Genomic DNA, 15,755 nt, shown 5'->3' with positions numbered 1-15,755 from the left:
AGTGCGAATGGATCCAACGGGTGCAGCAATGGTAGCAGCACCAGGCGATGGGATACAATCCGTATCCTGTGGAAATAGACGCCACTGGCTGAGCAGCTCAAGTGACGGGGAATGGACCATATTTCATGGAAAAAGCATTTTTCATTTGTTCTGGCAAGAGGTGCCTGATTGGCTTCTGCGGTTGAACAGGTTGGGACGGCAGCGAAAGACCGATGTAAGGATGTGTCAGAAAAAAATGGCTGATCATATTCCAATGATACGATAACGAATCAAGTTTCACTCTGAATGGCACTTTGGTCGTCCTCGTCGCTGTAGAGTGTTTGGTTAAATTTGTGGCTGCAGACTTCCGGTCGTTGGCAAAGTGCTTGATGGTTGAGTGTTGGTACTTGTGCGTTTCGTCAATTCCAGTAGCTCAGCGCAGATGGCTCGAGTATTGACTCTCACTGCAGAAATGCTGCTCCGCAAACCCAATGTCGACCCGATTACGAATGGGAAACAAGCAAAGCGTCTCCAATAAGCATTTTTTTTTCATTGTTCACCGACAACCAGTCTAAAAATCAATATTAAAACCAATAAGAGTGACCTTTTCTTTCATCTTTTTGTGAAACTGTACATAAAATAAGAAAAAACAACACAGAGCGCAGTTTCTGTTATGTTCTGCTAATTTTATTTACAAAAACAAATGAACCATTCGCGGATCTCATGTTGGGGTTTCGTCAAACCGACACTGTTTATGATAGTTTTATGTTTAATTCTGGTTGTTTACGATGATGATAGGTTTTGTTTAACATTTGATCGTCTTTATCACTGTGATCTCGCTGCCCTATTTACATTCTCAAGAATTTTCATACAATATACGTGATCGAGGTTTCAACGATTTCGTTTTTTAGTTTGTTACTGTGGAGTGCATCGTTTTTCAAGCCACTTTCGAACGAAAACCCGTGGCTTCTTTTGTCCGTGCCTTCGTGCCCGTGGTTGATGTTGAAAGTTCAATCGTCCGAGAAAGAGACCTTTGTTAAATTAAAGAACTGAAAATTTGGACAAATTTGGTTTTTGTTCAAAAGCATATCAAGTTGTACATCATTCGCTGCAGTCAACCTATTATCTTTCACTTTCAGATCTCTTCCATTGCCATGATGGATAAATAATGAAATGTTAATACTTGATACTTCAACCTATGTACAGGACAACTGACTGTGGGTTGCCGAGTTCGCTAATCTCGTCCTCTGTTTTATTTTAAGTAAGCTCATACGGGGCTTTTGGGTTACCTTGTTGTGCCTAGATAATGAAGTTACTGACTGTACTATTGTACTGTACTGGTTTAAAAACTTTCAGTGATTGCTGGCCATTAACGAAACAGCCACTTGGTTTGATGATGTTGATGTTTGTCGCTACAGTGAGTGGGCTATTTGGTCTCTCGACGCGATGGCACCCTATCGTGATTGGGTTGAATGCTTCCTAAGATTAAGATTCTAATCATAAATACTTTTGCTACTTTGCTGTTACGGAAAGTAATCACTTTTCGTACTGTAAGAGGATTGTTTCACTTTCTCTCTGGGCAGTCCGAAGTTTCTAAACTATGCAAGCGAAGATTGGTTGGAACGCGTAAAGTAGTAAACTAATGATTGGAACGAGAAAATGTCGGCTTCGCACCGTTGCATTGCTTTTCACTGAAAAAGACGGAGAAAATGAGTAAAAATGAGAGGTATTCAAATGTTTCAATTTGTGTGACAGGCCTAGTTTGCGCGCCGAAGTTCTTGGCCGGTGGTGTCGTGAAAAACCGACGCCAAATTCCAAAATGGCAGCATGGCGAATGTTTAGGACTTACCCAAGAGCATGGCAACGCGATTGTCGATGGCGGGCTGCTCCCACTGGACGATGCTCTCCTGGCCGCCCCTCCACAGGACAGGCGATAAGCTGGCGACGCATTTGATACGCATCGTGCCGTCGATGTAGTGTCGGTGGTTAACGACCATGCTGAGCCCGAGGAAGGTGGTGATTAGCCCGTGCTGGTTGTGTACTGGTGGGTAATGGATGACGTTATTCGGGTCCGTCACTAGCAGGTCGTTGAGGTACCACTGGAGCGTAGAGGCGGGATAGGAGCGGCCGGAAGTGCAGTTCAGCTCCATGGTTTCTCCGATTTGGTAACTTTTCCGTTCACCATCGCTTATGTGCGGCCCGTCCTTGGGGACGTCTGTAGACCAGTCAAGAGGAAGCAGAGGTTACATTTCCAGATTAGCCGCTACATTCATAATTTGGTGCTACAAATGCTAACGGAACACTCCACTGCTCAGGGAATTCTATCGTTTTGCTGGACAGTTTAGTAAATTGACACAGTTAGGGGTTTTCTCCGTCAGCAAAGGGGTGTCGGACAGAACTGAACTGACCTTCATACGCTAGCGTTGATTACATTTCAAACTAATAACGGATACAAGGGTTGAGCTGATAAAATTAAAAAGGGTTCGTTGATTCGTCAATACGCTATATGGCCGTTTGAACATTATTGTCAACGCAAATGGATAACTTGATGAGACTTTTTTACACTATTCACAATCATTTAAAAATATTATCAGAAAATGAGCACTTGCGCAGATTTAATTTTAACACTCCTTAACCATTATCAAATAATATGATTCTTGTTTCTTATAATTTAAGCTGTCAGTTTTTTAGAGCAGAGCATCCCGAGTATCTTAGTACAAGTGATTTTTGACAAATTCCCAATTCAATCGATTTCTGTTTTCCTCCGTATGCTAAAGGGTATAACTAGGAAATGAAGGGTTTGCTGCACTTTGTAAATCAATTACTGCTAATAATTTTTCACTTCGATGTAAGAACGACGCGCAGTGTCGTCCTGTATACAAATTTATCAAACTGTGAGTTTTGTTCGCTGTTTTATGACTCCATTGGTTTGCTTCGTGCCATGGACGCTAATGACTTTTGCTTATGGCGTTTCAGGATTTAGCGGCCGAGCTTGGCGGATGATGAATATTTGGACGGCCTCTACTTACATATCACGTCCATGCGGCCTTCGCCCTGCACCGAATCGAAACTGGGCGCTTCGGCCGAGATTTCGCACCGATAGACACCGGACGACTTGAGGGTTAACCCCCGCAGTAGCACCTTGGTACCATCCGAGTGGTTTGGGTCCACCCGGATGCCCTCGATTTTGTAGCTCTTGATCGGCTGCGAAGCCGACGGCACGTAACGGTAGAACTCTTCGTTGTCTTTGTACCACTTGATGGAGTACAGCTTCTCTTCCTCCTCGAACGGTTCACTAAGGTAGTCGCTCTGGTAGCCGTGGTGCCGCCGGTTGGCAGCATCGAGCGACCCGTGGCCCTTGCGCTGACCGTTCAGCTCGTAGTGGCATTCGAGCAGCGCCGATTCGCTGCGAAATTTGTACGTCGGGATACGGACCGTTTTGAGCCTCAGTCCAAGTATTTCTGAAAAACCATTTTAAGAAGGAAGCGCAATGTCAACCATATTTGTTGTTTATGCATATCAATCGACAAAATATGTCGATCAGCTTTTGGGTGAATGTGATTTTTAAATCAATAAATTGAAACCAAGCAAAGTACGAAAATGAACCCTTAGGGTATTTGCAACATACGGTTGTGGGTGAATATTGTTCATTGACAAGTCAAATTGTTGTGTGAATGTAACTCTTTTCCAAATAACATTATAATTATAATACCTAACGCTTTGAGTATATATAAATCATTAGCATTTAGGACTCTTGATTTTTCATGAATAAAATTCACGCTAATCCACGCTCGCTTTGTTGCCTCTACGAAAAGGATTCTTAACGATGTGCATGGATTGTTCATATCCTAGCACGACTGCGTTTCGAACGAACTAACCTAATGGTCTCTTCTTTTATCGACTTCACCTGGGTCATAGCAATGAACCGCTTTCATTAATTCGTTTTTAGATAGAAAGTGCACCATTCATCGTCAACAAAGAAAGATAGTTCCATTGGGAGCAATTAAGGAATGCATCACACTTTCTACGAATACGATATAATTAGTGTTTGCTTTCGAACAATGGCTCTACGTTACTGAAAGCAGCAGTCGCTGTGCATCGCTGAAAATCAATATCTTTCTAGGAAATGGTCGGGCTGCAGTTGCACTGCTTTGTGGTTACGTCAAACTGAGAATACATAGTCGCTGAATTTGGGAGTAGATTCTTTGAAACGACTCCCGGGGACATGTATGCCGTAGCATTACGGTCACAGAAGAGCTTCAGTGGGGATCGGAAGCGGAATCGTTTCCGTCATTTCGCCTCATACAAGGGATGTCTCTGCTGTTGATCTATGGCCTTGCGGTAGGAAACCCGAAAATAAAACTGGAAAGAGACAAACAGTCAAATAAGTGCATCGCTGCGCACTCCTTGCAGCTACGCGGGTCATTAATCACACCACAGCGCGAACATACACATGACGAGCTCCAGCAGCATTTCCTGCGACAATATGCAGCGGCGACAGCAAGGGCAAACGCTCAACGAAATGCAGAAACCGTGACGTATCACACTGCCGACCCAGTGCGATTCCCGGTTGATATGCAGAGACCCATGAAAAGCGAATGTTTCAGACGGTTGATGCTGCTGGCAGCTAAATATCGAGCCCGAGTAGCGGCACAAGATGTTGTGGCTACGAATGAAACTCTGGGTAGGGTTTACGAAATTTTTAATGAACCTACCAGACAATATCGCGTTACGGAGAAGCCCGTTGGTTATCCCATGGTTGGTTATGTACCCGAGGACACAATCGGAGATGCGTCAATGTGGGAAAATGGACAAACTTTTACGACACTCGAAGCTTCCCATTTGGAATGAGGGATATGAAGATGGGAACGCAGACACACTGGAGGCTAATATGGTAAACGATCCACCAGGACGTGCTGGGGCGCATGGGGCGTCGTTGGGTATGAGACTTGTGCACGCCAAGGGCGATGGGACGCACTGTCGTTGTGGGAAACAACCGGATAGCGAGGAATGAGGATGAAGCAAACGTCCCCGAGGACCGGAAAGTTTAATGTCAGCCGTTACTGAGCTCCACGCGGAGGGAGGGTTCTTGCAAATTGTGCTTGTAACGTCATATAATGCTTCTGCACATTCGGTTGATAATTATGATGCTGGGGAGATAAGCGAGGAGGCTTCCCTGAGCTACCAATACCAACATGCCATCTTGAAGTTTAGCGGCAAGTTTTTGGTCCAGAAGTTTAACTCTGCGCTGAGAGGTGTTGCTCGAAAACTGCATTCGGAAACATGGTAGCAGCAGCAGCCACTTCTCAGAGCGTATACTTTCGTAGTTCGTCTTTCGCTATGGATTAGTGCACAGTACAGTGAAGACAGCGTTGTAGGCGATTGGCCAATCATGGTGAATTTAACGAGTTACGTGAGGCATTTGGCTACATTCATAACCCTTTTTCTCACATTAGGTGCACATGGCAAATGCCTTCGATACGTTAAGATGTTAATCGATGGCCTGTAAACTTCTCGCGACCGTTTGATATAAATTTAGATTCAATGTCGAAAACTTTGCTCTGCTGTAGTCCACTGTGACAGTATGATGATAGTTTTCAAAAGTTTTCCGAAGATATCATGAAATTTTGAAAGTCCATTCGAAGTCCCAGATTAGTTCTCGTTGATGTCGATTGCAAACACTGGACATGCGAAGAAAGAAAGATTGGACTAGAATTTTTTTCTGATTCTTAGAAGTCTAGAGTTCCAATATTATTAGAGATGGGGTCTTAAATTTTCCATTGAAGTTCACATATTGTTTAAGGACGGAACCCCTTCGGATAGATGTACGTAAGATCACATAACACTTAACGACTTCAACTTCGTTTACTTCAAATCCAACAGAGCTCTTTCTATCGAAATTGTTCGGTCTATAGGACCCATAGACAAGGAGTGCTACAATAAGAACAGTCTGGAGTGCGTGAACTTAGTTAACTACTACATAGTTGGAATCTCTTTGGTAAATGTGCGCAGGTCGCATTAAGCATATATAATTTAACAATTAATGTAAGACCTCTCAAAAGGTGCTAAGCAGATTTACGACCATGTAGCTTACAGATCTACATACAGGTAGCCCGGCCTTGCCCTACATTCAAATTAAATCTCTCAGCAGGAACCGTTCGATTGACGGAAAGCAAAAGACAACACGTATTTTTAAAACTGTCCTAAAACTGACAATGGCATCTTCCACTGTTTTCGTACGATGACGACGGTGACAACCGGAAATAGGGTATCTTCTAACGGATCCTTACCATGGGTTCGACGAAAATTGAAAGAAGCACAAAAAACACGGAAGGGAGAAAAAAATCTGTGAAAAACCAGATAATACGATGGACCATTGCTGTCAGTCAGTTGATGTTACGTTATATGCCTGTGTATACGCAGAATTACTGCCGAATATAGGACACCGCTTATCAATTAAGGGATGTAGTAGCTTCGGATAATCACAAGGAATGGACAGGAATTGAATTGAAGAGGCATCGCTAAACAGAGATGTGGGTCAAAAAGTTTGAACGGTTGATGGTGATTGATATCCTTCGAAAGCCGGTCATTATGTAGGTCGAGTAGGTCGAAAAGAATCTACGAAAGAAGGCAAAATATGCAAAAGAAAACGAAAAGCCGAATCTTCTAAATGACACATCGACCCAAAAATGGTAGAGAAAGAGTGCGTGGGTCGGAATTTTAGTTGTTTGGCGACGAGGAAATGGTGAAGTAGAAGAAGACGGACAGCTTACCTGAGGCTGAGAGAAAACCTAGGAGGACTCCTATCCAACCGTTCAGTAGCAGCATTGTGTCTGTTTCCTGTTTCGTTGCAAACATCAATTTCACTAAGTTTCAACCCTCGCCAAACGCAGCCGTACCTAAACCTCTCAAAGGATTTCACTGTTACGCTGCTCAGATATGTATCACTTTCATTTATCGATGATGTTCCGTTTTCTTTTCTTGTTTCATTCGTTGCTTTGAGTTTTGTGACATAGTAATATTGGACTCTTACACTTTGACGTCAAGAGTTTATCCAAATATAGAGGCAGGTTAGGCACGAAAAACACTTGTTACCAACTTTAGGGGTCAAGGTACTCGATCACTTTTGATCCGGCACTCCAGCTAGCGGCTTTCAATTGTCCATAATTCCATCGCGAAACGGATGTCCTGAACGAGCACTGCACCGCACTTTTATGAAAAGCTAAAAAACAGTAGGAAAAATCTCTTTATTATTACTGGATAACACATTCGAGAAGCTTCTGAGTGCCGAATCTCGTTTTGTTTTTGAATTTCCACGGTATTGTCACAAAGGCACGAGCCATGTGCAAGCAATGTTGCCAAATAAAAATCACAAAATGTGGCACCAAACATGGGGAGCATAACACATTGTTGATCGGGCATTGGGTGGGTGGGATGGGTGTGCGTTGGAAGAGTTGGGAATTTTGCGTAGGACAAATGTTTCCAAACACACACATAGCCTCGAACTTGGGATAACAATGAAAAGTAATCACGCCATTCGTTTTCCCAAAGGCTGGGGACTTCTCGTATTCCCTAGTATTGGATTCTGCACCCTCTGGCGAGAACATTTGCGATACGAATGTGTTGGATTGATGTGACTTTATCTGTACCACTTTTCGTTTTTGGTCGTTTTTCTCGCTGTTGTCGAAGCTGTATTCTCGTTCAATTTTATTGCGTCGCTCTCAAATTCTCATGACTGGTTGAATGTTTTGGGACGATTAGTCGTGTTTATTGAAATTCCTAACTGAATAACTAATAGAAGGGCAATTTAATATTCTAAATGGGTCTCTGGAGAGATGCCAAACTAATTGTACGATAAATGGTTACCTCTCAGTGCTTAAAGGTCTAAAGGTTTTCTATCTGCGTCTTCGTTTCATTTTCTACAGAAGGTATGATTCAAACAAAATCGCTTGCCAGAAAGGACCCAATAGTCAGCGTCTCCCCGGCATGTTGGACAAATGACACCGGCGCCCAATACAGGCGCCAAAGCGACAGTAAGATTGTATGGCAAGTGGCATGTCACTTGTTTCTCGCTTGGCCTTCCTCGGACCGTCTTCGGACTGTTGCCAACTTGAACAAACACGCACTCGTGCCACTCGGCACGAACACAATCAAACCTACACGCGGCAGGTCCTTGGCAGTCGGCAAAGTTCCAAGGCTACGTTCGGCAGATTGTGTACCAGGCGGCTCCATCGTCAGTATGTCAAACGGATTATCATTCGAAAGAGGAAAGCCTTTCACTCAATGTCTTTCATGAGTTTTAAATTTCGTCCTAGTCCGGGGCAGCTCATCATCGTCATCACCTTCATCATCACCGATTTGATGACTCCGGCAAAATGCCGGCCAGAGCAAGAAATCGTCAGCACCGCTATACGATGCCGTTCGATTCGTTGGACTTTAATTATTGCATGCCGTTCCAGAATGCCGACTTAGTGGAGTCGTACTCTATTGCAAAGGGGTTTCCTGTGAAGTTTGCATTTGCTGCTTTGGCGACCTCGTGGCTAGGAACTTCCATGAGCCGGCATTGCTTCTTCTTACAGGACGAGCACCGACAGGCTTACGGAGTATGATGATCGAGAGAAAGGACGAGAAAGAGAGAGAGTTCCCGAAAGGGAGTAGTGTTTATGATTGTTTTCCATTTCATTTATCCTCCCAGGGATTATTGAGCGTTGCCTAATTAGAATCAAAACAGAACTATCGTCTGACACGAACACAAATACACACCTAACACTCGGAACACTAGAAAGGGCTCGGATTGTGTTGAAAATAGTCATGCACTCAATTTCACCTTCGACCTCGAACTAATGCCCAACGTCGGACGGTCGCCGGTGAGTAACGCTGGCACACCGACATCATACCCGCACACACACATTCCCTGGTATGTTTGGCAATCCTTGCGAGGAGTCCTTCGAGCTCTGCATAACCTATTTTGCACAGATCACTGACACGAATCTTGCATTGCGAGTAACACTTACGCCGTAGTGACGTTTTCCTATGGTGCGTGCAAGAATGCGTTTACTTCCATCCAGTATAGTGCAAGTATCGATCACTTGTTTTTGCATCCTTTGCATTGTGCCATCAAGTTGAGAACGGTAAACAGGTGCACTACAGACTGCAGGTGAAGATTGAAGCTCGCGTAACGGTGTTGTGGGCGAAACAGGACGAGGCAAGACACTGCCGGGCCGTATGATGCAAACCGGACGTAGCACACCGAACAGACCGCACCACGCACCCGAGGACCCAACGGAAAATTGTGCGCCCTCTTACGGCAGCAGTTTGGTTGAGACTGCAGGATGAAATATGAATGATTCCTGGACTAGCGTTTGTAGCGAGCAGATTCGGCTGTGCTTCGGTCTCGGACTCGTTTCCACAATTCGGGTCGTCGTTCCGGTGAAATGTTCGTGTCCCGAGGAAAATCTCGACGATATCCGAAGCTAAACGTGAGTGCCTTTGTGTACTCGCGCACAGCTTGGAGGTTACTCGCCACTGGAATGTTGGAAGCGATTGAACCGTTAATCCGTTATATGGGTTTTAAAGGAGCATACAGTTATGGAAATCATGGCATCGACGCGAGTTTCAATGAGTATTTGTCACTCACTCTCACTGACTTTTCAATGCACCTCTTGGAACGAAAAAAGTTCTCGGTGTGTTCTATGGAAATGGTATGTTATCAATTGCAGAATTAAGATGTATTTATTGGTATTGGTATTTATTCAAGACATTTTTATGTATGCCCAAGAAATTACATTAAAGTTAGATACCCCAATTTTATTTGAGATACCAAGTATCCTAAAAAAAGTCTAAATATAATTTTGAACAGAACACTATTTGCGGTGAAGGCTAATAAGATATAATGCTGAAGTAACTGAAGTTTTGATTTTTCTCATTCTCCTTGAATATTCGAATCTGTTCGTACAAACCCAAATCATCCGAAAGTATATAACTAACATTTGGGCAGATTGTTGCGCCTCGTTGTTTATGGCGAAAGCTCAGAAGAAACCAACGATTGTAGTTGCTCAAGATGAAAAAAGTGTTGAAGTCTAACATCTTTTATTGGCAAGCGCAGTGCAGTAATTGTCATGAAATAAATTAGAGGTTTCCATCGTTGCGTGTCGCTGAATCGCTGGTTCACTAGAAACGAGCATTTTGCAGAGGCTGTAGAATACTAAAGATAATTTGATGTGGTGGAATGTGCATTCTTGCCTATCCGTCCACTAAGAACTGCGTCGTGAGTGTCGCATTTCAGTGTCCTGCAAATCTAGGATTTACGCTGCAGATGCGACTGGAAATCAACTTACAGTATGTAATACTGTTAGTGTTGTGAAAACTTAAACGGTATATAAGTTGAAAAAAGTCTACCAGTGTACTCAAGAATAAAACCTGAGATAATAAAAGATGAGATGGCGATGTTAAAATTAACATAGACAACTTGGAAGTCCGTGTTAGTAGTCTGCCGAGGTTTCTATGTCTATGTTAGTAAAAGCCATTTTGATGCCCTTCGGATTCAATAATTGCCTGGTGTTGGAGACCAACACTCCATTTGGTGATGAACGTAATGATGGAAATCTAACTGCAAAAACAAGCACCTTACATGTAACTGAAGGTTCACGGTTTGGGGCTAGGACGTGCAGAAATAGTATGTTGCTTCGTTGGTAAATAATAATCATTGAAATGGTCCAACGTTTCATCGAATAACGTTGATGTATGCATGATTACGTCACAAGGCGAAAGGTCCTCTGCGACTAGCTCAAATTGAATTGAAAATACCGATAAAAATATTTTGGAAAATAGACCTCATGTTTCCCGAACGAACGCAAACCTCAACGCAAACCTTTTTCCCGAACGAATTTTAGCAACTAAGTACGCGATTGGCTTTCGAGAGAAGACCGATGGACAGGAACTATCTGGCGGTCAATGATGGTCACTTTTGTGTACACTGCAAATATTTCAGTCTTTCGGCGAAGAGAAACCCTGCAAAGTCGATGTTCCGATCAGCAGTTGGTGTCTGTACTCCCGGTGGAGGATGAGATAGCATTGCCACTCGGCCGCGGTAATTTTATGTCATCGATACTGTCATTGTCCATTGTCGATAATGGACCGAAATGCAGACCGTGCCCTAGTGGCGATTACGCAAAGATCACCGGAACTGGTATCGTGCGCTCGGGTTGATAACAATTTATCAATAAGCCATTTTCACTCGATCCGCGTATTCCATTAAGGGGAAGAGTTCAGTTCCGAACATTAGCTTCTCCGGGCGGAAGAGTTGAACAATATTAAATGAATATATGTTTTCAGACCTTGGTTGATACATGCTATGATATGATAAGCGAAAAACCATCGCAGAGCGTTTTGCGAGTTAAAACTTAAAATAAATTTGGGCATACTTTTGTGATTTCGCTTCAACGGTCCTAATGGAACGCTAATAAACATAATGAAGCTAAATCACTAGTTTTGTATTCGCTAGTTCGCATATAACTCGGTATTGAGCAGAGTTTCAAACCATACTTCATTCATTGTACCTTATTTATCCTATCCATGTTTTTGAAGGTATGGTTTTGAAGGTTCAATCAAACCACATACTCATGAAGTCAGTTATGGAACTATAGAAAACAGCAAAAACCGATTCGCTTTCTTCCGGGTTTATGTGTGCAAAGCACGAAACTGTGGTAATTAAAAGCAGAACCAATGCTTGTCCTGTCGTGCCGCTAATGAAACGGGCGCTGAATATTTTAACGTTCTCATGAGCGTAACGAAAAGGAAAGTAGCGTTCATCGGCGCTCGTAGGCTCACCTCTAAGGCGAAGGAATTGCCACCGTTGACCGATGGTGGTCATAATTATTCGATCTTAGCGGGTGGCATGTATTCGTGGGAGACTGGTGGGAGCGATTTTGACTGGTCACTGATGAATTAAAGTCACGATACTAATCCGTCGACCCTAGACCCTTGACTTCGTATTCTTTAAGTTATTTTTTTCAACTGCCTTGGAAGCGGTCGCTGGGCTGAAGAATGTTGAGTGACGTGTCCGTTTTGTTGAATCCTTTTTCGCGGTAACTCAAACCCAAAAACAGCGAAAAGTAGAAAACAAGAGACTAAACTAGAGGCTTAGGTCTGTTCCGAAAAAAGGAAGTGTTGGCGAGCGGAAAATAGCCCGTGCCACAATGGCAGCAATACGCAATGACCCTGGCAACAATTCATTAATCTCACTAAGTGGTGTATTGAATCTTGTTTCATTGACGCGCTTTTAGTGCTCACCGAAACCCTTGAAGCCGTAATGTGAATGCGGCAAAGGCAATGAAGTGTAATCGAGCGCATGCGAGCGTTGCGTTAGAACGGTTTTACTAAGATATAGAAATCGCAAAATGAGAAGAGTTTCAATAGCCAAACGAGCCTTTGGATGGTGAGAACAAGAGGTCGATTTCTATTATTGTGAAAACCGAAGGAAACCCGAACCCGCGGATCCTTGAGCCTTTGTGGATTCCGCTGCACATCCCAGCATTGGTTGTTGTAATGGGACGACCGCTTTTGTTCATAAATGATCCATTCGCACGGGTCTTTAGGATGCCACATGATTAATTTAATGGATTTTAGGTTAAGAAAGTGCGTCTTCGCTCTCCGGTGATTCCGTTAGTTACATCAGAAAGGTCTTCGAAAGGCTTCGCGATGTGCCCTACTGAAACAAGATTTCACGGCCTATCGTGAAAATTTGGAAATTTGAGAAGAAAAGTAAATAATAAGAAAGATTCCGCTTAAATGTGCGATGAAGCTTCCCAACAATAAACACTGTAGTTATTCCACAAAGTTTCAATTCCTGACTTGCTGCCAACTCAAGATCTTCTCAACAAAACGTCTAGATGACAAGAAGAACTGTGTTCATAAGAAGCCGTCTCTCAGAGGGTGCGTAGCTTAAAATAAGCTCAAGTCACGCAATTCAGTGATTAGCATGTACCGCTTTCCGCATAGCCTTAAAAAACCTAAATCTTCATGGAAGTATTTTTCGTTCAGTCTTGCCTCGTTCAGAGTTCTTATAGATTGCGCTGTTCCAGGTGATTCTAGTTTTGCTTTACAACTTTGTGACCCTCATCTTGCCGACCAAATATCGTTCGCGAAAGGCAATTTTCTCTCGGGTACAAGTGTGTTGAAACCATACACCAATCTTTGCGTTCTGTAGATTTCATTAGAGAAACACGTTTCATATCCGATTCCGTCGGGAATTCAGAAATAATAGAAAAAACTTACCGACTCTCTGATGTGGTTTTGAAAGTCAACAGGATGGGAAGGGTTTATGGTAAAAACCACTGTCATTTGTGAAACGCCCTACAGGCATGGATAGAGTAACGTGGAAAATATCAAGGATCACATCACTATCAAGGATCACTCCGCTCTTTCCCGCTTGATAATCGTGCAGGCAATGCTTACTCGCCCGCCTCTCTCCTTAAAATGCCATAAAAGTTGAATTACATGAGATGATTGGGACTGAAGGATTGCAGGAGGGATAATGTTTCCCCGTTTCGGTTCTCTTTCGTTTTACCGAAGACAGTAGCAAGTAATATTGGCCTTTGGTTTCGCTGGCTCAAGTACTTTACATGTACGACAAAATCGACACGTCCACTCGATTGGGTTTTCGTGATTTACATGCCAACCCCAGCAGTTGGCCTTTTCTGCCGATGAAGTACTCCGTACTCCGTGTAAGGGAAGTATGCGTAAATCGCTTCTTCAAAGGCAAAAGGTTTCTTATCCACGCGAACTTGATTATTCGACTTATCGAGATCGCATAAATCAGCGCGTCATGATTAAGATGCATTTTGCATTTTTTTTGCCAAGCATCGAACACTGAGACCAATAATGATTGAAAATGAAATTTGTTTTCACATGAATGTAAAAAAATCCCTTTTTTGTTATTCACTTACTACATATAAGAGACGATTGTTAGGCCAGTATAGCTCAAAGCCTCTATAAAACAAAAAAAAAACAACTTACTGTATATGACATCTGAACTTGAAACATCTGAACATCTGAAAACTTCTAAATTCTTCTATTTATTTCAACCGCAGAATTCAACCAAACCATCTCCAGAAAGGTACGTTTGGGAGGCAGACATTGCGAAGTGACTTGGCTCAGTATTACCGATATGAAGTTTACCTACTTTACAGCCTCTTAGAGGTAGTTAGATTATGGGTACAACTGTATTATCTCCTCTTGCAAATCGTAATGCTCTTCGGCGCTTGAAATTGGAAGCCCAAAATTGGTTTGAATTGGTCTTATAATAATCAATCTTTTCATTTTCAAGGGCATTATTTATCACATATGGACCTGTAATCAATAATCGCATAATTCATGTGCCCATTTTTAAGCCATAGCTCAGGGTTAAAGTACTTATTGGTGAATACCACATAATTTAAAAAAAAATTATGTCTGCGCCGAGAAATTGTACTCAAATATCAGCGTCATAGGTCCTCATAAAGCTAGACAGGGCATGTTTCGTAATTTATAAGGCGATAATGCACGTCCTTACAAAGGTCTGCTTAAAACTGTGTGATCATGTTTCAAATTAAAATAAAATCTTTAAGAAAAACAAATATTGTTTACCACTACTACTTATTTACTCGCTTTACCTGTTATGTTTGTTCTTAGGATAGTAGGATACACAAAACTCACGGTTAGCTTTAGAGAATATCTTGTCTTCATACCCATCTTTATATATTTTGTCTTCATACCAGTTCACTAGTTTTTGTGCTTATGTACACGATCAGCTTCGTTGTCTTCCCTAAACGTATGTACCCTCAAATTGACTCCACGAAGTTGATAAAGGATCCAATGATTCAACCGTTTATTTGATTGATTTCCAACAAATGATAAGGTGTCAATTAATAAAGAGTTTTTGGTGTGTGGTTGAATTGTCACCGAGAGAGGCCATATTTGTCTGATTGGTGAGCGGATTGTTTGATTTCCAGATTTTCGGTGTTCCAGAAAAATTTGCGCTTGACTGAAGCAGCTCCAAGCCCTGCTTGGATGTGCCATGTTGCGCTGCGTCATGTTTTATGTATTTTGCGGTTGTCTGGTGATGATATTTGAGGATGGCATGCAGCGCTTGAGGCAAACAAAAATGAAACGCGACGCTCTGCCACAACATTTGTTCGCATTGTGTTCTGTGAATTACAAAAAGACACAAACCGTTTCACAATTAATCGAAGAGTAAAGTCTTGTGGCTTTTTTATAAAGGACAATTTTTTTAAAGGATGGAACCAGGATGCCTTCGTTCCCATACTGTGTACATGGCGTCAAGATCCATACTGTTTATTTAAGTTTCATCATCGATTATGGTGGTTCAGATTATTGTTTCATTTCACGCTACCGACATTCTTGCATTTCTTTCTCGTATTTACCATTCCCACTTTCAGCTTTCACACAAGGGTTTTAAATCAATGACTATAACATTACGCACAATATCCAAGAACAGAATTTTTAATTGAAAAACTATCCTAGAACACTGTTCAAGGCATTCGGCTTCGACCCAAATGTTATACTGTTCAGTTACAGAGTAGAATAAAATAACCCAATCAAGAAAAGAGAATATTTACTAAAAGTGTCCTAACACTACAATTGATTCTGTTTTGTATCTAATAGTCAAACGTTTCTGAAAAATGATAGCTCTTTTTAGGATCAATGTACTTGTTTAAGTACTTTAACATTGGCCCTGCAAAAAGTAATTCAATATGGTTGGTGCCCAGCGTGGGAGC

General features: G+C 42.4%; 1 protein-coding gene across 3 annotated transcripts; it reads right to left on the bottom strand.

Moving 5' to 3' along the window:
• Positions 1–667: 667 nt before the first annotated feature.
• Positions 668–14,659, bottom strand: LOC131209451 (uncharacterized). 3 transcript variants are annotated; one of them, XM_058202527.1, is made up of 5 exons: positions 14,631–14,659; positions 6,753–7,201; positions 3,009–3,440; positions 1,829–2,194; positions 668–1,670 (listed from the first exon to the last, which is right to left on the bottom strand). In XM_058202527.1, exons 2-5 carry the CDS (start codon positions 6,835–6,837, stop codon positions 1,573–1,575), a joined length of 981 nt encoding a protein of 326 aa, XP_058058510.1. In that variant the 5' UTR covers positions 6,838–7,201; positions 14,631–14,659; the 3' UTR covers positions 668–1,572. The 3 variants fall into 3 exon arrangements, with proteins under 3 accessions (XP_058058510.1, XP_058058508.1, XP_058058509.1); XM_058202525.1 differs by lacking the exon at positions 14,631–14,659 and adding an exon at positions 8,994–9,270; XM_058202526.1 differs by lacking the exon at positions 14,631–14,659 and adding an exon at positions 8,807–8,896.
• Positions 14,660–15,755: the final 1,096 nt, after the last annotated feature.

Source organism: Anopheles bellator, chromosome 2, assembly GCF_943735745.2.
Source record: "Anopheles bellator chromosome 2, idAnoBellAS_SP24_06.2, whole genome shotgun sequence".
NCBI lineage: Eukaryota > Metazoa > Arthropoda > Insecta > Diptera > Culicidae > Anopheles > Anopheles bellator.
Note: the sequence above shows the minus strand (reverse complement) of the source record. Positions and strands in the feature narration are given on the sequence as shown.

Excerpts from the sequence above, each read along its gene's own strand:
- LOC131209451 (XM_058202527.1), bottom strand. The coding sequence starts at position 6,837 with ATGTTTGCAACGAAACAGGAAACAGACACAATGCTGCTACTGAACGGT. Across the intron at positions 3,441-6,752 it reads AGGTTTTCTCTCAGCCTCAG|AAATACTTGGACTGAGGCTC; the intron begins GTAAGCTGTCCG and ends ATGGTTTTTCAG. Across the intron at positions 2,195-3,008 it reads AGGCCGCATGGACGTGATAT|ACGTCCCCAAGGACGGGCCG; the intron begins GTAAGTAGAGGC and ends ACTGGTCTACAG.